Source organism: Acipenser ruthenus, unplaced genomic scaffold (genome assembly GCF_902713425.1).
Source record: "Acipenser ruthenus unplaced genomic scaffold, fAciRut3.2 maternal haplotype, whole genome shotgun sequence".
In the NCBI taxonomy this organism is placed as follows: domain Eukaryota; kingdom Metazoa; phylum Chordata; class Actinopteri; order Acipenseriformes; family Acipenseridae; genus Acipenser; species Acipenser ruthenus.
This window is the reverse complement of record NW_026707405.1, coordinates 3,833-26,082: the sequence shown is the minus strand read 5'-3', so window position 1 is coordinate 26,082 and position 22,250 is coordinate 3,833. Positions and strand designations below refer to the sequence as shown.

The following is a 22,250-nucleotide window of genomic DNA, read 5'->3' as shown; positions in this document are numbered from 1 at the left end:
CACGCCACCCAGATGCCAGCTTAGCTGCCTGAGGATACTGCACTGAGTTGCGAAAGATCTGTCCTTTTGTCCTGTTCGTCCCCTTCCTGTCTCTTGCTCCACTAAATGCCCAGCAGCCAGAGGATGCTGCCTGACCCGTCGAGAGTGAGAGTCAGATTTGTTGTATGTTATGTGTCTAAACTTTGCACCTTTACTCTCACTTTTACGTCACCAAGCAGTCAGAGGATGCTGCCTGATCCGACGAGAAGGGAAAACTCTTCCACTGTATGCTACTCATCCTGCTATCAGTATCTAACCTCAATGTTACTAAGCACCATTCCCAAACTCCATCCCTCAATCTCGCCATCCCTCTCAAACTGGTCTCACTCTTAAACTCTCAAATCTCACCCCCTCTGAAGCCTCGTAAGCAATCGGAGAAATCCCTCTCAACTTGTCTCACTCTCAGTATCTCACTCCCAATTGCGCCTCCTCTCAAGCCCATGTAGGCAACCAGTGAACTCCTATTTTTTGAATGAGGTAAACCACCTGTTCATTATACAAAACTAGAACCAAACAGCCGAGTAATACACTGTATTTCAAGTCCTCTTCAGCACTCTCAGTGTGTTTAGTTTTTCATGTTGTAACATTAACATGATGTTTTATCCTTTTTAAAATCAATAGCAGTTAATTAAAGCCTGGAGGAAGCGCTTTGATAATGCGTCCCCTCGAGTCTCACAGAGCAGCGCACTCCTTGGCGTGTCTCATTGCTGATGACTCTTCTGCTGCTGTGGACGCGGCTCTGTTGCCTGGTTTAGTTCGCAGCGCAGTCTGAGGAAGATTCTAAATCTGTGCCGCTGGACAGCAGGGAGGAATACTGTCCTGGATAAAGAATAGGAGACAAGAATACAGTTTAAGAGAAACTAAATAAAAGCATGTGGTAGAAATAGCAGAGGTTACTGCCTGGAAGTTTACTCGTAAAGAATGACCTTTCTGCGACCCTGTTCTGTATTTACCAAAAACAAGTTCACACGCACTGAACCTCCAAGACTAGCGAAGAGAAAGCTATGAAACTGCGCCCATGCCTGCGCCATTGTGGATCTGTTTGTTACAACATCGCTCAACTTCAATTAACCTAATATACTTTTAAAAAAATATCAGGGTACCGTTAGTGTTTGAACATCTCGGTACGAAGAAGGGGACGTGAAATAACAATATCAGTACACAAAACACAGATTACATATCTGCGAAAAACTCGCTGCATCGACTCTGATGCATTCAGTCACAGGGCTATACCAACTCCGGCATTTCGGAGGGGTTTACCTGAATTCAAATTGTATTTATTGGAAAAAAACTACAGCTACAAACAGCTCGTTTACGATGTTACTATTGAAAGTATTGTTGGATTGTAATTAAAAGGTCTCAGATATCACAATTCAATTTGCGGTCCATATTAGATGAATTGCCAAACAGAACAGTTTGTATTTTGTGATTGGTATATTCCTCGTTCTGTGGGAGACAGACCCGTTCAGACACTGAGGGAGAGCAGAGAGGAGGTAAGCGAGTGTTTATTAAGTTGAACAATATGTTTTAAAACTATAGAAAGCTGTTATATTGTATTACTTTAAAAGTGCCGGGTTGTATTTGTGAAGCGGCGTGGCTGTGTCAGCGCGTTTGTTTTTATTCACATCCCCCAGTTGCAGTCTGCGTGCCATGGGCCCAGTTCTGACAAACTGAGCTTGTTTTGAAAGCATTTAGATAAATGTTGTCTTTGCCGGTCTGGCTATTTTTTCTCCTGCATGTGGTTTTCTGTTCCTGAGGCAGCGTGGACATTAGAGCCTAGCCATCGGGAAACGGAATTCAGGAGCAGAGATTGGGAATTTTTAAAAACAAGATAACTTATATTTTCAGTATCAAATAACTATTATTTCACTGACTGCAGAGTGTTTATTATTATTATTATTATTATTATTATTATTATTATTATTATTATTATTTATTTCTTAGCAGACGCCCTTATCCAGGGCGACTTACAATTGTTACAAGATATCACATTATACATTATTTCACATTAATTTTACATACAATTACCCATTTATACAGTTAGGTTTTTACTGGAGCAATCTAGGTAAAGTACCTTGCTCAAGCAGTGTCACCTGGGATTGAACCCACGACCCTCCGGTCAAGAGTCCAGAGCCCTGACCACTACTCCACACTGCTGCTGTTTAAGTAATGATTGTAACAGCGCTTACTGTAAATATTCCATTGTTTTACACTGTTGATTTGATGGACAAATACACCTGTGCCTTCTGCCAGTTCTGTTGTAAATTCAACGCTTTCCGCCTTTCTATTCCTTAAGGATATTATCTTCAAGTATTGCTCATCCTTGTTAAACAGCTTTTTGGGGTTTCCAGTTATGGTTTTGTCAATTACAGATGATGTTTCTCTGTACTTGTTGATTATGCGGAGGATACCACACCTTGAAAATCAAGTGATGCGAGCTATTTCACTCAGTGTTTTTTCCTTCTTTATGCAAGTCAAGGTTGTTATAAAAGAAGAAAACACTAGTGGAGGCTTTGAGTAAATTGTTGATGCTCATAATACATCAGAGTAGAAACATGCAACATGTCTAAGACTTTTGCACAGCAGTGTACTTAAATGGGAAAAGCACTAAACTCAGTTTTGCTTAAATAGGTTGCATTTCCTAAAAATGGATTATCAGACAAGATAAAAAAAAAAGGAAAACAAATTGTTAGGCAGGGACGAATACATATGGATCACATTCAGGGCTTCCACTTGATATCTACTTTGAAATACTGATGCAAACCCCATGCCAACTTGCCATCTTGTGCCATGTTTGCCCGCTGTTTTTGTATCAAAATTGGTTTTAGGCCGGGATAAATACACATGGGAGATGTAGACGGGTTCCCCCTCTGTGAGAATCAACTTTGAAATAAGTGTCCCAGAGCAATTTGAAATCCCAAAATACCCCAGTTTCTTATTCAGTTTGTGTTACTTGTGCGGGTTTATAATAAGAAGCTGGCGAATAAGAAGCCAACTTCAGCATCGTAAGGGAGACCTTGATTCCAAACTCGTGCTGTGGAACATCACACAGTGTTTTTAATATTGCTGCGTGAAAGAAACATGTTTATATTTTGATACAGGATATCTGCTACTACACGAGGTTAAAGTTAATATCAGTTTACAAGCCTTGCTTTCAGATAGTGTTGCACTTCCTTGGTCACCTGGGGGATGAAATTGTCCCCTCCCCTTGAACGGCTTCTTTCACAGTAACTTAAACTGGATTCTTGTAATCTCATAGTACTGTATACATCTGTGTAAGTGAACTAAAGCTAATAATATGTGAATTATAGAAATCCCTGTTCTCCTTGAACTAAACTAACATTGTAACACATTTTTCAGATGTGGAGTCGCTGCTAACAGCTCTCACCTGAAGAGAAGAAAGGACACATTCACTGAGGAGACGGTCAGAGCGAGTGACTAGAGCACTAGAGCCGTGCTGCACATCCCACTGACAATACCTGAAGTAAGTGTCTCTCTTTATTCATTCCACTTTTAAATCAGTTTCATACTTGGCTTATATTGTCATTTTGTAACTGAGTGTGGTCAGGACAGTCAAGGTGTTACTTGACAGGATTGCAATTGTGTGCAATGCTTGTTTATTGTTATTAGATTTTTGCTTAATATTACAGAAAGAAACGTATCTGAAAGGCTAAGAGTTTAGCACAAGAATGCGCGTTACAGTACAATTAATCTCTGTTATTGTCACAGATTAAAAAGGGCTGTTTGCTTGCTTTTAAATGATTTTTTCAATAGATCTCTTTTCCATGACTCATTTGTGACTGTTTCTTAAATCAGCAAGTTATTGCTCTGCACACAGAGGTGTCCTCAAATCAATACTATGCAAGTTATTGCTGTGCACACAGAGGTGCCTCAAATCAATACTATGCAAGTTATTGCTCTGCACACAGAGGTATCCTCAAATCAATACTATGGAAGTTATTGCTCTGCACACAGAGGTGTCTCAAATCAATACTATGCAAGTTATTGCTCTGCACACAGAGGTGCCTCAAATCAATACTATGCAAGTTATTGCTCTGCACACAGAGGTGTCTCAAATCAATACTATGCAAGTTATTGCTCTGCACACAGAGGTGCCTCAAATCAATACTGGTAACATTCTAAACAGTTAACCTTGTTTTTAATAAGTAAAAAGTGACCATGGCCATGAAAAAAAAAAAAGCTGCATTTATCACAAACATATCTTCCTGTGTTTGTACTGAAGGGTGTATATCAATGCAGGCTGTATTATTATTGTTCTGATTATGCCTTTTCTTTACTTTACAGACAATTAAAGTTACTGTTAAAAAAGCAAAATTTTCAGTAGTCCAGCTTCCATACACTTTAGGTATCAATGGTAGATAAATGTTTCAGTCACACATTTGTAGATGTGTCACACAGTGTTTGCTCCAGGACTTAGACTGAGGGTCAATGTGGTCCTGTGACAGGCTGGCTGCAGGGAGGAACTCAGACCAGAGAGAGAGAAACACACAGACAGGACGGTGGTGATGAGTAATGCTGAGTGCAATGGTGGCACTCAGCATTTATTAACCGAAATAAAAGGTTTAAACAGACAGAACACAAAACAGGACAGCACTTGCGCCAAAATAAATATATAAACAAAACGAACTAACACTTAACAAACGGTGCACGGAGACAAACAAACACGGTGAGTAAAGCAAAAACAAATGTTACGATCGATCGATCTTTCTTTCTTTCTTTCTTTCTTTCTTTCTTTCTTTCCTTTCTCCTCTCTCTCTCACCCGTTTTCCACTCACGAACACCCAACCCCGAGTGAGTCAAACGTGCATCTATATATGCTGTTGTGCTGGGATTCAATTACTAATTAATTATTCACTTGAATCCCAGCACGTGAATTAATTCTGTGCAACCCCATGCTCACATACTATACTTTAAATGCACGTGAAGTGATAGTGCAATCCCGTGCCTAAATATAATTATACAATTTAAATAGTCGTGCTGCACACACCCATTTATACCCCGTGTACCAACTACAATACACCAACATTTAACACACCACACGCACCATACAACATATAACACACACATGCACCCAGGGGCGGGGCACATTGCCACAGGTCCCCACTCTAAATTTTAGGGGGACATTTTCTTTGGTGAGGGGTCAATATGTTTGATAATTCAGAACCAACCAGCATTTCTTATTTTTGTTTTGTTTTTAAATATGCCAGCAGTTTATTGACCTTTTTGTTTCTGAAAAACAAAAAATAAAACTGTAAAGCTGTAGATACAACCAAGGTGTCTCTACAATACTCGCTGTCACTTTTGGGGAAAATATTGATAAAATGTGTCACAGTGATGCTGGTGTATCACTGAGTAGAGGACATTCATTGTACCAGATCACATTAGAACACGGGTTTTCAATCTTTTTAAGCTGCGTACCCCTTTCCAAAACAGTAGTCCACCGCATACCCCTACTGAGATAGTCAGTCATAATAAAATTAAAACAGAAAAAAAGGTCTGTACAATAACATGATACAACAAAACGCACAAGCCTCGGAGTGTGTGATGGATAAAATTATAAAAGTTACAGTATTATAATGTAAAAAATATATATTTATATTTACTTTTGGATAGAAAATAGTCCCTCAAACAGGTTTCTAGTTGTTGGAAACATCAATATAATTTTATTGTAACTGCTAATTAATTAAAATCAACGAAGCCTCTGTGCTAAAACTCAGTCACTCAGAAATGACATAGGACTATTCCATGATAGCAAATGGCAATCATGTATTTTAATTGATAATAAAATTACAGAAAAGGCGGCAAAGAAAAGTTCACTATCCAGGGCTCTCTACTGCTGACCTCATTACGAAAACATTTTGGCATTTTTTAATTCTTGGTGACTAAAATGTACAGTAATGATGCTAATTAAAAAACAATAATAAAACGCTTACCTAGTATCAGTGTGATGGATGTCCCTGCTTGTTACCACACAAATCACTGATGATGGCAGGGAAATTGGAGAGAGCTTCAGTCGCAAGACATTTTTGGCATTTTTAATCTCTGATGGTATTTCGTCTTGATTGCCCTTTGATAGTAGTGTACTAGTATTGAGCCAACAATCCATATTTCTTTACTGGATTGAAAACTTAAAAACTCTCACGACAAGACGTAACGGCTTGTCAAATTAGACTGCATGGCAATACTTCGGTTTCTGGTTGGCCATATTTTGAAATGAGCCAATAGTACTTAAGTTACAATAAACTTTAATCGAGTCATTGAAAAAAAAATATATATCGACTTGCAGGCATGAACACACACAGGAAATAAAATGAGTTAAAGACTAGGCTTTTAGTTTTTTAAAAATATGTGTGTGTATATATATATATATATATATATAGTATATGTGTGTGTGTGTATATACAGTCATGCTCAAATTTGTTGGTACCCCTCCACAAAAAACGAAGAATGCACAATTTTCTTTGAAATAACTTGAAACTGACAAAAGTAATTGGCATCCACCATTGTTTATTCCATTATTTAATAGAAATCAGACTTTGCTTTTGATTTTTTATTCAACATAATATTGTAAATAAGAAAACAAATGAAAATGGCATGGACAAAAATGATGGGACCGCTAAACCTAATATTTTGTTGCACAACCTTTAGAGGCAATCACTGCAATCAAACGTTTTCTGTAGCTCTCAATGAGACTTCTGCACCTGTTAACAGGTAGTTTGGCCCACTCTTCCTGAGCAAACTGCTCCAGCTGTCTCAGGTTTGATGGGTGCCTTCTCCAGGCTGCAAGTTTCAGCTCTTTCCATAGATGTTCGATAGGATTCAGATCAGACTCACAGAAGGCCACTTCAGAATAGTCCAATGTTTTGTTCTTATCCATTCTTGGGTGCTTTTAGCTGTGTGTTTTAGGTCATTATCCTGTTGGAGGACCCATGACCTGCGACTGAGACAGAGCTTTCTGACACCGGGCAGTACGTTTCGCTCCAGAATGCCTTGATAGTCTTGAGATTTCATTGTGCCCTGCACAGATTCAAGGCACCCTGTGCCAGGCGCAGCAAAGCAGCCCCAAAACATAACCGAGCCTCCTCCATGTTTCACTGTAGGTATGGTGTTCTTTTCTTTGAAAGCTTCATTTTTTTAGTCTGTGAACATAGAGCTGATGTGACTTGCCAAAAAGCTCCAGTTTTGACTCATCTGTCCAAAGGACATTCTCCCGGAAGGATTGTGGCTTGTCAATATGCATTTTAGCAAATTCCAGTCTGGCTTTTTTATGTTTTTCTTTCAAAAGTGGAGTCCTCCTGGGTCTTCATCCACGGAGCCCACTTTCGCTCAAAAAGCGACGGATGGTGCGATCAGAAACTGCCGTACCTTCACCTTGGAGTTCAGCTTGTATCTCTTTGGCAGTTATCCTTGGTTCTTTTTCTACCATTCGCACTATCCTTCTGTTCAATCTGGGGTCGATTTTCCTCTTGCGGCCGCGCCCAGGGAGGTTGGCTACAGTTCCATGGACCTTAAACTTCTTAATAATATTTGCAACTGTTGTCACAGGAACATCAAGCTGCTTGGAGATGGTCTTGTAGCCTTTACCTTTACCATGCTTGTCTATTATTTTCTTTCTGATCTCCTCAGACAACTCTTTCCTTTGCTTTCTCTGGTCCATGTTCAGTGTGGTGCACACAATGATACCAAACAGCACAGTGACTACTTTTCTCCATTTAAATAGGCTGAATGACTGATTACAAGATTGGAGACATGTGTGATACTAATTAAAGAAACTCATTAGTTTGAAATATCACTATAATCCAATTATTTATGATCTTTTCTAAGGGGTACCAACAAATGTGTCCAGGCCATTTTAGAATATCTTTGTAGAATAAGCAATAATTCATCTCTTTTCACAGCTTCTTTGCTTTATTCTATGACATACCAAAGGCATGCAAGTATACATGATAAAATAGCTTTTAATTTCATCACTTTTCAGGAGGAGTGAATCATTATTTCAATGAGCTGTAAGGGTACCAACAAATTTGAGCACGTCTGTATGTACATATGTGTATATATATATATCATATATATATATTTTTTATCCCAAAGACAGACTGCAGTAACCGTCCAACTGTTTATATGATATTTAAACAGGGTCTATTTATAACGTACATATTTAATATGTAAATTAGCCATGTGTGCACTGAACGCTCTGTCACAGCACATGGTCTGGTGTTAGCGATTAAATGTTGATTACATGATAAAAGTTTGCAATAGATTGGGAAGTGGTACTAAGTAAAATACTAAGTAAAATACCCCAGTTTAAAAACCGCTGCATTAGAAGAAACCACATTACCAACAGATGCAGTTTAATAGTCGTATTTAAATGCCATTGTCCTGACTGGTAAATTCTTACCTTCCAGCTGGCCCTTTATTTTGACAATTGCCATATGAAAAATGTTTTTTTTTTTTTTTTTTTTTACATTTTTCATTCTTAGCCCCCAAGTAAATATTTTATACAGTTTTTAAAGCAATCTTTGCTTTATTTTTACAACACACGTTGGTGTTGTTGCTATGATAAACGCGTATCTGCTTCCGGTACTGTATTGAATTTTTTTCAAGGTTAAACGATGGCCCGTGTTACACAGAACACTAAAAATAAAATGTCAAATATACAATATGTATTTCTTTGGTTTTGTGGATTTGCTATATTTTAATACTTCACATAATGATATGGTTTTGAAAATTCTACTTACCAAAACCGTGACTGCACGTGAACTGTATTACATAATAATTTCCTTTATTCCGATTCCAGTGGTGTTATCTCAATGCAAGATGTATTATATACAGTGCTGTATAAAATCACATACACTGATATATATATATATATATATATATAATTTTTTTTTTTACCATGCCATTATAGGCCTACTGGCGAAATGGCCAAGAGACAGTTGGTGCTTAACACATACTGAATTATTTTTGCATTTTTTGTCATAGAAAAGATACATTTCACATATTTTATAACGTTACCGTAGTCTTTTTTTTTTTTTTTTTTTTTTTTTTAATCAATGTGGTTTTCGTTTCACAAATCTACTGCACTTCATCTATAAACTGTATTGCAGTACGCACAAGTTCAAATTTCTCCCATTCACTAGCAAATAGATAAGTTTACAGCGGATGAATTTCACAGTATTTTTAAGCACAAATATAATAGCCTACATTTCAACAGTCACTTCTGAAGCTGATTACTTATTCTTCCAGAAGTAATGGTCGGGTGTAACAGGGATACAAGGTTATATTTGCACCGGGCCATGTTGTTAACAAGCCTGATGTCGTCCAGGCTTTACTGTGAAACTGACTGTAACCAGGGAGGGTGCGAGCGCATTCTACTGGACTGGAGAATAATGGCACGGGAGTTTAATTATGAAAACGCAAGTGTAAGCAAACAAGTAAAACAGATTAGCCTGTCGACAGACATGTCATGTTAATACAAAATGCATTAATTTACTGCGTATTGATATTGCGTCTCGTCTGGGAAGGGGGACATACTGGCGCGTTAAGAGAATTTCTGCGGGACAGTTTTTATTTCAGGGGGGCATTGGCGCAGTGGCACGGCCTAGCGCGAACACTGATCACATTTTGACTCTATGGGTATATAATACGAAGTTCCTAATATTATGTTTTCTTGGGGATAAAGGAAATATTTTACAGTAATTCAAAATAATGGTGTTTAAATAAAACCAAATCACACTGGCAAGGTGGTTTGTAGTGCACAGGTGTAGAGGTGATGCAGTGCTGAATAACAACAGTCCAGCAACAGTTCCAATGGTGAAAACTTTTTTTGTTGCTTTAAATGCCAAGACTGACTATACATAGCGATGTGTAAAGCCAGTCAAAACCACGGGGTTCAGTCCTGAAATAATAACACACACTATTCACAGACACTGTCATGAATCCCAACAGTAAGTGCTCCTTGTAAGTGGTGATTTACACAGTAACAGTGAGTGCTCCTTGTGTAAGTGGTGATTTACACAGTAACAGTGAAACAGTAGTGTAGTGCAGTCCGGGGTTGATGCTGACTGAATAGTGACAGCTCCCAGATTTAGTCTTCTATAAATGATAAGAGTGACAATTAATAGACAGACAGATACAACACGACAAAAACTCATGGTTACTTTCGGCTTTTACCGTCCTTTACAGGTCTTTCACAACCATAACAAAGGAACAGATCGCTCGGCCACATGCCCTGATATCGGTGGTTCCCAAACATTTTTGTTGCTCCCCCTTTCAAATAAACAGTACAATATTTAGAAAAATATGATTTTTCTAAAATAACATATTGTAACGTTGAATGTAAAATGAAGCAGGTGCTACACAGGCAGTAGCTGCCTGCTCTAATTCAGCAGCTTATTAGCACAGGACAAATAAACCATTAAGGACCACATCAAAGCAAAACAAAATAATAAAATCTCTCTGTGCTGAATTCCAGTCTACCTTTCACTCTCACTGAGACAACCTCTGTCTCTCACTCGGTCGCACAACTGTGTTGAGGCACGCGCTCCTATTTATCACTTCACATTAAACCACGCCCTCCATCCGTCTTCACCAATCCCAGGCATGCCATTCGGACCACAATAAAGTTATATATTTAAGATGGATACACTTCGCTATTTGTACTTGTATTAACATAGTCGCTTATTCTCGTTCTTCATTCCACATTTAAATGAGAAAGTAAGGATGTGGAGGGTTTAAAGCCCATTTAATTGTTTGACAGCCAAACCCCATCATTTAAACTGATTTTACTATTATTCGTAGTATTGTTATTACAGTATACCTTTTATTTTTATCACGGTCTGGTTTTACTAGTAGTAACACCCTTAGTGCTTAATCTACGATCACTGAAATGCATTTCAATTTGTTTGTTTGTGCAATAGAAGGTATACTGTATTGACAATACTACAATAATAATAGTAATAAAATCAGTTTAATTGACAGTGTTGCTGTGAAGCAACTAATGGGCTTTTAAATCCTCCCAAGTCCTTAACTTCGCATTTAATAAAAGCAGAATAAAGAACGAGAAAACGAGGGTGAAACATTTTAGTAAGTGACTAGTCTTTATTAATGTTAATGCAATTATGAACAGTAATTGTGATATTTGTCACGCTTAATATTTTTCATAAAATATTTCTTTAATAAAATGTTGCACCCTCGTTTGTCTGTTTTCTACATTCTGCACACAGCAAAACCTGTAAATGAAACTAAAAACAAAGACGCACCCCCCCCCCCCTTATTTATAAAATGCATATGTATCTAAATCTAGTTTTTGGGGGGGATTTTATTTGTGAACAAAATGTATTTGATATTAAAACCCGTCGCTGCTGCACTTGTAGGAACTGTTGCCGTGATTATCTCCACAACTTTCAAATGAAAGAAGGCTGGGCGATAGACTCGCTGTGCTACGGTCTGAAACAACATAAGCTCTGAAAACCTCTGCCTTATGTACCTTCAGTCATGCCCCTTTCAGTAGCGAGTGCAATCACGTATCCTCCAATCCATGACTGACACATCGCCTACCGCAGTAAGGCGCTGACTTCTAGTATTGTGGCTTTGCCCCCTTTTTAGATGGCCGACTTCCGACTGACCCTGGAATGAACTGTCAAACCATCCAGTTTGGGGCACACTGTTCCTGTTGTACCATGCCCTCGCAGGGCGGGAGGGAGATTCTTGACTCTTGTATTCATTTGCTCTCTGTCACACACATCCATAACATTTTCTTGGTAATGTTTGTATAAAAGTTTGTATACTATATTATATTTTTTTTCAAACTTTCTCTGCAACGCTAACTTTTTAAAATGTATGTTCTGGAACAAAAATGTTGACCCTTTCTTAATAGTAAGTGCCCAGATTAGCATTATGGATGTGACTGGTAGTAAGCTTGATGAGATTGCAAAGTAATCCCATGTCTTATAATGCACAAGCTAAATATTAATTGGAATCACTAAAGGGCACCATAGCATATATAAACAGATCATAAACAGATCAAACAATCTTGTCACTTATTTTAATGGTGGTTAAAGTGTTACATTTGTCTTACAATGTCTTACATTTTTCTGTTCATGTTAACGCTTCTCCTTAGTAAAATGTCCAGCACTGTGCAGTGCTACTAATTAAAATGACTGTGTTAGTGGCAATGTGCTGAAAGCACATGTATACTACATGCAAGGGTTACTTTGAAATGTTATATAATTATTTGATTTACTGTGGGATCCCCCAAATACACATACCTTTAAACTGAGTGACATCATGTTAGTTCAGTCACTTCATTCAAAGCACTTGCATTTCACTTTCCATTTTGCATCGCGCTATTATAACAATTTAGTGTTGTCTCTGTTTTTAACTACTTGTAGCATGTTTTTGTTTTTGTTTGCATTGATGTTCACTGACAACGAAAGGGAAGGGGATGTTTGTAATCTGATTGGCCGCAGTGTTAAAAAAAATAAATAAATAAAAAATAACCTTTCCGTTCTAGTTTCTCTATCTCTCACTCGGTCACTGCTGGCAGGTCATGTGGTAATTTATCAGCAGTTCAGAAAGCTTTCACAGAATACTGCATTCTTACGCAGTAGATCCATCTACATTCAGCATTAAGAGAACCTCATTAGAGGTGTATTTATTATATTCTTAATTTATTAATATGAAAAAATTAAATACAACGTTTATTAAATCTTGTCAGTCTTGCTGACCGAATTACCAGACTTTTCACTTAAACCTTATCTTGTTTGTGTCCCATATGCAAAATGTAGTGTGTACATAATACAAATTAAATCAAGTGTAATCATAATTGTATGCGTATTTCGTGATATTAAAAAAAAAAAAAATGTCCATTTTAAAGTTTTATTTTTAAACAAGATTAATTTTATTACAGTTCAGACACCGTCACATCTATAATGCTGAACTTTGGTTTGTACTATTAAAATATTATATTCATATAATAATAGATGTTCATTAATATGATTTTGGGGAGCAGCCAGATCACAGACTTTTGAGAACATGTAAAGTGACCCAGCAGTGCTTGTCCATTTCTGTCACATCCATAACGTGAGTTTCTTTGGGCAATAAAAAATTTTGAACAATAGAATAAAAAGCACTTTATCTAAATCATCTATAATATTTCTTTAGTTAATTAAATGAGTCCTTGTGTGGCAGGCTGGCTGGGCGGTGATGTCAGACAGAAGCAGGGACGGGAAAAATACTGACACCATGCAAGTACTGCAGTCTTAAATAATAAAGACGTGGCGCGCCGTTTATTCAAATACAAAAATATATCAAAGGTTTAAACAAAAGGAAACTTGCTCACTGAGCGAAAATAAATATTTTAAATAAAACAAATCACAAACACAAAATACCAATACAGGTCAGGCTGGGCAGTCGCTGTCACTGTTCCTGTATATTTTAAAGCTCGTTTTCTCTCTCCTCGCTCTCTCCACTCTCGCTCCTAATACACCCACCCCAAGGGTAGAGAGCTGCAGGCTTTTATGCAGGTGACCATCTCCCGATTAGCAACAAAATTAATCCCTTAATTAATTTGGGAGATGGCCACCTTCTGCATGAGTTTATTAATTATTCCTGGCAGAGGAGTAGTACCAATCTTAAAATAAACAAAACCACACGGCTACGCCGTCATCTATAAATACAATAATAAATACAAAAACAATAACAAAACCTGCAGCGTTTCGCTGTCATATTTACACAACTAAATCTTAAAACAAACAAACAAACACAAAACAATAATCTGCACAGAAGTGGAGGGGGGAAACCCCGTTCTAAAAATAAATAAACACTGTACAGGGCTGCTCACCGTGTTACACCTTGTGTATGGTTGCAAAGTTAAGTTTTGTTATAAAAAGAAAGCTAGACAAGTTAGTTTTTTTTTTTTTTCTCGGGGGATTCGGCGATCAGAAGTCCAAGCTTACCAGAAACCATACAAAATCATCCAAAATGTTTATGAACCCAAAAATAAATTAACAAAATATTCGTAGGATAAACATCACAGATGACTCTCCAAAAAATGCATTTCACTAAAGCCCCAGACCAATACAAATACCTTTTATTATGAGGTGCAGCATTTCAGTATCTTAGGTTTCGGTTTGCGATTACCATGTATAACATGGGTTTAAAGTGCAGCATTAACAGAGAGCAGACTAAATTGCTTTACATAACCAAGAATGCTTATTGACCCAAAAGAGAACTTTATTTATTTTTTACAGAAGATGTTGATGAGTTGACAGATCTCTGATGGTGAACTTCTTCACATTACGCACCCATCACAATTTGGTGTAAAATGATCCTGATACACAAGCCGAAAGTCACGTTATGTCAGTCAGACCTCAAACAGGTAGAATGCTCACCAGAGCAGAAGGGTTAAAATCAACAAAAGATGGTGCCTCCCTTCCAAATCGAGGCAGATCATTCCACACCTGTGGGGCTCTGAAGCTGAATCCTCTGCCACCTGACTTCTTTCTCTGTATGCATGGATTACTTTTCATGGGTAAGAAAATAAGTGGGACTTATTGTTTACATTTCCGTATAAGACGAGTTTAATGTGTAAATGTAGACAATAACACCTGTTTCTTTAAATGTCCCATATGCATGTTTTCAATGCTGACAAAATGCAATCTTAATTGGCACTGAATGACCACCTTGGAGTAGAAACACACAAGTGACACAAATGACAGGCTTGCTGTTGATTTAAACACTTCCACCTCTGTGTTTTGGGAGGGGAAATGTCTTCACACAAGGGGTGGTTGATATGATGTCATCTGGCACGCACTGCAGTTCAGGGGCTATGTGTGCACATACAGGGCCAAAGCCAGCCTAGGACTGTGCTCAAGTGTAAACATGGGGCTCAAATGATAAGAATCTTTGAATCTGATCAAACTTAAGCCAGTTCAGGTCTGACTTGTAAGTGTAAACGCACCAATAGGGAACAGATCATAATACTTAATTTTATTTTCTGTTTTCAGGACAGTCTTATCTTGGAACAAAGATGGAGTCTGTTTATATTAAGCAGGAGGGGGTTCTGGAATTGGTACCTATCTGCATTAAACAGGAGATGCCTGAACTGGATCCTGTCCACATTAAAGAAGAGTCTGAACTGGTGCCTGTCCACATTAAAGAGGAAAATACTGAACTGGACCCTGTCCACTTTAAAGAAGAGACTGAACTGGTGCCTGTCCACATTAAAGAGGAAAATACTGAACTGGACCCTGTCCACATTAAAGAGGAAGAGACTGAACTGGAGCCTGTCCACATTAAAGAAGAGTCTGAACTGGAGCCAGTCCACAGTAAAGAGACTATTGACTTGTTTAAGGATACAGACAATATATCCCAGCCAAAGATGTCACGTCAATGTGCTGAATGTGGGAAGGTCTTTAGTAAGTCAAGACACCTAAAAAAACATCAGCGAATTCACACTGGAGAGAAGCCGTATCGCTGTATTGATTGTGGGAAGAGCTTCATTGAGTCAGGAAACCTAAAAAGACACCAGCGAATTCATACTGGAGAGAAGCCGTATCACTGTACTGAATGTGGTAGAAGCTTCATTGAGTCAGGAAGTTTAAAAAGGCACCAGCGAATTCACACTGGAGAGAAGCCGTATCACTGTCTTGAATGTGGGGAGCACTTCAGTCGGCTAGGAAATCTAAAAATACACCAACGAATTCACACTAGAGAGAAGCCGTATCACTGTTTTGAATGTGGAGAGAGCTTCAGTTGGTTTGGAAGGCTAAATATACACCAGCAAATTCACACTGAAGCCAGCCTCTCTCCCTCCTAGTCCCTCACCTCTCCATCCTACTTATTTTAGTGTGTGGAGAGCTGACTGGGGCAGTGATTCAAGAATTTCATGGAATGGTGTAACAATACACATGTCTCTCTCCTCACTCACTCATATGAATGTGTCCCCATGAGTGAGAGCCAGCCTGTATACTTTGCTGAGTGTTTAAATACTGAGAAACTCCAACCTTGTTGTATACTGGAGCCCTTCTTCAGTGCAGTGGGATTTAATGGGTAGATTGCTGTATATGCAATTATGAGGACAGCTCCACAATGGTAGAGCTGTTTACTGTGAAATATATATGCATAACATACATGCTTCACCATTACCATTATTACTACATTCATAGTTTATACAGTTTGTGAATAATTGATAAAAACAATCTGCAGAATGCAGTTGCCTCATTAAGCAGCTTCTTAAAGGATCCCAGGGTGTCGGCTTCAACAACATTATTGGGAAGTTGGTTCCAGACCCTCACAATTCTCTGTGTAAAAAAGTGCCTCCTATTTTCTGTTCTGAATGCCCCTTTATCTAATCTCCATTTGTGACCCCTGGTCCTGGTTTCTTCTTTTTTCAGGTCGAAAAAGTTCCCTGGGTCGACATTGTCAATACCTTTTAGGATTTTGAATGTTTAAATCAGATCACCACGTAGTCTTCTTTGTTCAATTATTTTAGCCTGTCTGCGTACGACATGCCTTTTAAACCTGGGATAATTCTGGTTGCACTTCTTTGAACTCTTTCTAGAGCAGCAATATCCTTTTTGTAACGAGGTGACCAGAACTGGGGACGCAGCTGAGAACAGACCAGACTCAGGGATTTTGTTTTAGTTACAATAACAAGATGAGAAACATTATACACAGAACTCTGGTTTTGTTTCTATGAATATATTAAGACGTAGAATCTCTTTGCATTGTGTTGCAATTTAAACATTTTCACTTAACATATTAAAAAGCTCAGCTTTCTATTAGAAATAGACTACAGCTATGACCAAAGCTATCCTCACTGTAGAATGAACAAAATGTGCTTTATAAATGTCGAATGCAACCTGAATAATGTTTAACCCTTTGCGGTCCATTGTCGGACTGGGTCCGACATTGCAATTATTCCTCACAGGTCCTTTGTCGGACTGGGTCCGACATCATTATAGCAACGCAATAAACGGGTGTTTAGTCGTTTTTTCTCCGGAAAAAGCCGAGAAAACCATTCAATTGCCGAGTGGTAGCGACAGGAGCCGAGACAAGTCGGAAAAAAAAAAAAAAAAAAAAAAAAAAAGGCGTTTTTCATGAATAGTCATACATGGTATCAGGTATCAGATAATGGGCGTCCATAGTAAACAAGCTGGCTAAGTGCGTCAGCGCACTGAGACTATCATGGACATTTGCAGAGCTTTTTTCAGATGTTATAGTAATAAAATAATGACTTGGATCGCATTATTGAGGAGTTTGGTGATAAAACGAGTGATCTGGAGATGATCGATCGGTATGTACGACTATTATTATTATTATTATTTATTTTACATAGCTGAAAGCTATAGCAAACAAAAGGCTGGGGCGGGGCTGGAGATGCCTAGTGTGTGCTTTGTTGATATGCAGGGCCATTTAAACCCGTTTGACTGTGAAAAAAAATACTTTTAAACAGCGTGTATAAAATTAACTGCGCGTGTGAAAATAAATTAGACCTGGCGTGCCTGACGCGCGATTAATAAATGGACCGCAAAGGGTTAACATATTAAATTACACACCGCTTTGTAGTTTTCCATATCCTGAAAAGTGTTGAATTTAAATGAAGGGAAGTAATGTTAAAACTGTACAATGCATTAGTAAGAACATAAGAACATAAGAAAGTTTACAAACGAGAGGAGGCCATTCAGCCCATCTTCCTCGTTTGGTTGTTAGTAGCTTATTGATCCCAGAATCTCATCAAGCAGCTTCTTGAAGGATCCCAGGGTGACAGCTTCAACAACATTACTGGGGAGTTGGTTCCAGACCCTCACAATTCTCTGTGTAAAAAAGTGCCTCCTATTTTCTGTTCTGAATGCCCCTTTATCTAATCTCCATTTATGACCCCTGGTCCTTTTTTCTTTTTTCAAGTCAAAGAAGTCCCCTGGGTTGACATTGTCTATACCTTTTAGGATTTTGAATGTTTGAATCAGATCGCCGCGTAGTCTTCTTTGTTCAAGACTGAATACATTCAATTCTTTTAGCCTGTCTGCATACGACATGTCTTTTAAACCCGGGATAATTCTGGTTGCTCTTCTTTGCACTCTTTCTAGAGCAGCAATATCCTTTTTGTAACGAGGTGACCAGAACCTCGTTACAAAAACCTCATCTAGAATATTGTGTTCAGTTCTGGTCACCTCATTACAAAAAGGATATTGCTGCTCTAGAAAGAGTGCAAAGAAAAGCGACCAGAATTATCCCGGGTTTAACCCTTTGCGGTCCTATGTCGGATCAGGTCCAACATTACAATTTTCCCTTTCCGGTCCGAAGTCGGACATCAAAAAGACGTAAAAAAAACGGTCTCTATTCGTTTTTTCTCCGAAAAAGAAGAGAAAACCATTCAATGGCAGAGTGAGGCCGATAGGAGCTGAGAGATGCCGGGGGGGAAAAAAAGGGGGGGGGAGGGTGATCTCAGTAATACACATAGCCCCGGCACCACAGAGATAACACGGACATAAACAAACAAGATAGCTGCTTCTGCATCCAGCGCTCAAAGAATATCACAGGCATTTGCAGAGCTTTTTGAGTAACAGTAATAAAATAATGACTTGGATCGCATTATTGAGGAGTTTGGTGGTAAAACGAGTGATCAGGAGATGATTGATCGGTATGCACGACTATGAAGAGGTATGTGAAAAATACAGCGAACAAGGGGTGGGGCGGGGCTGGAGATGCACTACTGAGTGTCCTGTTGATATGCAGTGCCTTTCAAACCTGTTTTACTGTGAAAAAAATACTTTTTAACAGCACGTCTAAAATAAACTGCGTGAGAAAATAAATTGGACCGGACGTGCCTGAGACGCGCTGAATAAATGGACTGCTAAGGGTTAAAAGGCATGTCGTATGCAGACAGTCTAAAATAATTGACTCTATTCAGTCTTGAACAAAGAAGACTACGTGGTGATCTCATTCAAGCATTCAAAATTCTAAAAGGTATTGACAATGTTGACCCAGGGAGCTTTTATGACCTGAAAAAAGAAACAAGGACCAGGAGGCACAAATGGAGATTAGATAAAGGGGCATTCAGAATAGAAAATTGGAGGCACATTTTTAAACAGAGAATTGTGAGGGTATGGAACCAACTCCCCAGTAATGTTGTTGAAGCTGACACCCTGGGATCCTTCAAGAAGCTGCTTGATGAGATTCTGGGATCAATAAGCTACTAACAACCAAACAAGCAAGATGGGCTGAATGGCCTCCTCTCGTTAGTAAACTTTCTTATGTTCTTATGTTTTACAGTAACAGAGCTGGTGCTTTTATGGAATCACCATTGGCTGTTTATTCCTTTTGGTTGCTTGTATTTTGTATCAGAATGCTCTCATTACAGTGGCAATACAGTACATCCTAAATCAAGCTTTGCTATTTAGAAAGGGTTTCATTGAAATTGTATTTGAGTTCCTGTACGTTTCCAGTATCTCTGTATATAAAGGACACATTATTATGTTTCCATTACCTCTGTATGTAAAAAGTTTGTAATTTTTAAACTGCCAGATTCCTGAGATAAAGATCTGCAGTGGAACTGAACAAACCCAAAGGAGACATTGAAATGAGAAATGGAATTCCTTTGCTAGTGTATCATGATGTAAGCCCTGGAGTGTGGGCTCAGTCTTCATGAAATGAGAAATGGAATTCCTTTGCTAGTGTATCATGATGTAAGCCCTGGAGTGTGGGCTCAGTCTTCATGAAATGAGAAATGGAATTCCTTTGCTAGTGTCTCATGATGTAAGCCCTGGAGTGTGGGCTCAGTCTTCATGAAATGAGAAATGGAATTCCTTTGCTAGTGTCTCATGATGTAAGCCCTGGAGTGTGGGCTCAGTCTTCATGAAATGAGAAATGGAATTCCTTTGCTAGTGTCTCATGATGTAAGCCCTGGAGTGTGGGCTCAGTCTTCATGAAATGAGAAATGGAATTCCTTTGCTAGTGTATCATGATGTAAGCCCTGGAGTGTGGGCTCAGTCTTCATGAAATGAGAAATGGAATTCCTTTGCTAGTGTCTCATGATGTAAGCCCTGGAGTGTGGGCTCAGTCTTCATGAAATGAGAAATGGGATTCCCTCTGTATCATGGAATTCCTTTGCTAGTTTATCATGATGTAAGCCCTGGAGTGTGTGCTCAGTCTTCATGAAATGAGAAATGGAATTCCCTCTGTATCATGGAATTCCTTTGCTAGTGTATCATGATGTAAGCCCTGGAGTGTGGGCTCAGTCTTCTCTGCTGCCTGCTTGTTCTCAGTGTGTGAGTTCAGCTGCATTTCCAGTGTCCTGAGCTGGGCTTTGAACCCACTGGGGACGCAGCTGAGAACAAACCAGACTCAGGGATTTTGTTTTAGTTACAATAACAAGATGAGAAACCTTATACACAGAACTCTGGTTTTGTTTCTATGAATATATTAAGACGTAGAATCTCTTTGCATTGTGTTGCAATTTAAACATTTTCACTTTACATATTAAAAAGCTCAGCTTTCTATTAGAAATAGACTACAGATCATGCTATTAAAAGAGAACACCTTTACACATTTCACTGTTCAGAAGCCACTAATAAACTTTGCATTGATTTTACACTGAACTGTTGTGAAGTGCTTTTTCTTTATTGCTTTACTGCTCGGCTCCACTATTTGTGCTGCCTGTCTAGGAGAAGAGAAGTCTATTAATCCAAACAGCATGCAGATTTATTTAGATTGGATCAGAAGCAATGGATCCTCAAACAGGTTTGCACTGTACAGGGATGTCATGCATGCGGAAATGGCAAAAACAACAAACAAAACCAATCATTATTTTAAAACGTTATGTTCACAGAAAATCACTGGCAAATATTTAGAAAAAAATATGTATTTTTTTTAAATATTCCTTTTGTGTTTGCAATGTATGGTGTGCACTGTGATATAGTAAATAAAAAACTGCACTTGGGTTGGTGCTTTTAATTTGTAGAAAAATAATTACACCTCAGAAATCTAATAACGGTGTTATTAATGTCCAAGAATATGCATTGGAATGAAAATAAAAATTAAAGGATAATTTCTGCCGTCTACTGGCCACTTTTATTAACTGTGATCCAAAGATAAAATATTTAAAATAACAAACTGGTTTTCTACCCTTAATGTGTTTGAAATCATTTTTAAACATACTTTCAATCGTGTATCTTTGTTTCCTTTACTAGTTTTATTCTGCTGGTATCATTTAAAACAGGGAGGGAGACCTCAATTTTAATTTTACAGTTTAGAAGACCAGGAACCTAATGGAGGTCTTCAAGTGCATTTGGTCTTAAGGTTTCTGCATCAGTAAAATAATGATTTACAATCTAGGTAATCCTTATCAGATGTCTTGTTTAAAAAGTTTACATGAATTGAAGCATGAACAGTATTTTTGAAACAGGCTTACAAGAGGAGGTAAACTTCCTCATCAAGCCAGGTTGCACAGATCCATTCACAGATCCAGGTTGCACAGATCCATTCACAGCATGTATAAACCCAGCCCTGATTGGCTGAAAGGGTTTACAGTATATAAATGCTGAAATAGTGTCCGGATCTCCAGGCTATAGGGCGCATCCTGCACTCCACGTGGAGCGCCTTGCTGGATGCACCACTCGGGAGCCCTTTACAAGGAGTTTTAATGCAGATCAACATTATTATTTTATTATTATTTATTTCGTAGCAGACGCTCTTATCCAGGGCGACTTAAAATTGTTACCAGATATCACATTATTTTTACATACAATTACATTTTTTTTTTTACACATTATTTTTTATATACAATTACCCAGTTTGGTTTTTTACTGGAGCAATCTAGGTAAAGTACCTTGCTCAAGGGTACAGCAGTAAAAAAAATAAAATAAACCAGTGAAAAAAACGAGAGAACTTGCACACAACAAAAAACAAAGATATTAGGCCCATATAAATCTACACACCTTTTGTGATGATAGAACAGCGTAGAGGGAGTGTTGATAGTTTCACCCTAAGCTTGCATACCGTGCTGAAAGTAGCATGTCAAAGCAAGAAGGAATCTAATCAGCAGAATATGCCTTTGTAATGACAACGCCGAGGCTGGCAGACCTATGACACCACACACAGGACTACAGAAATGGACAAGGGATTCTGGGGGATGTAGTTTTTTTTTTTAAATCATGTTTTCAGTATCACTGTAATGTGACTATACG

The 22,250-nt window shown here is 38.3% G+C and overlaps 1 protein-coding gene across 3 annotated transcripts; it reads left to right on the top strand.

Annotated features, from left to right (window-relative positions):
• The first annotated feature begins 708 nt into the window (after positions 1–708).
• On the top strand, positions 709–19,028 carry LOC131727252 (zinc finger protein 189-like). 3 transcript variants are annotated; one of them, XR_009322055.1, is made up of 5 exons: positions 709–1,532; positions 3,400–3,523; positions 14,313–14,593; positions 15,069–16,934; positions 17,599–19,028. XR_009322055.1 is itself a non-coding variant. In XM_059018792.1 (4 exons), exons 3-4 carry the CDS (start codon positions 14,419–14,421, stop codon positions 15,878–15,880), a joined length of 987 nt encoding a protein of 328 aa, XP_058874775.1. In that variant the 5' UTR covers positions 709–1,532; positions 3,400–3,523; positions 14,313–14,418; the 3' UTR covers positions 15,881–19,028. The 3 variants fall into 3 exon arrangements, 1 of the variants encoding a protein (XP_058874775.1); XM_059018792.1 differs by having other exon boundaries at positions 15,069–19,028; XR_009322056.1 differs by lacking the exons at positions 14,313–14,593; positions 17,599–19,028 and having other exon boundaries at positions 15,069–15,278.
• The last annotated feature ends 3,222 nt before the right edge of the window (positions 19,029–22,250 follow it).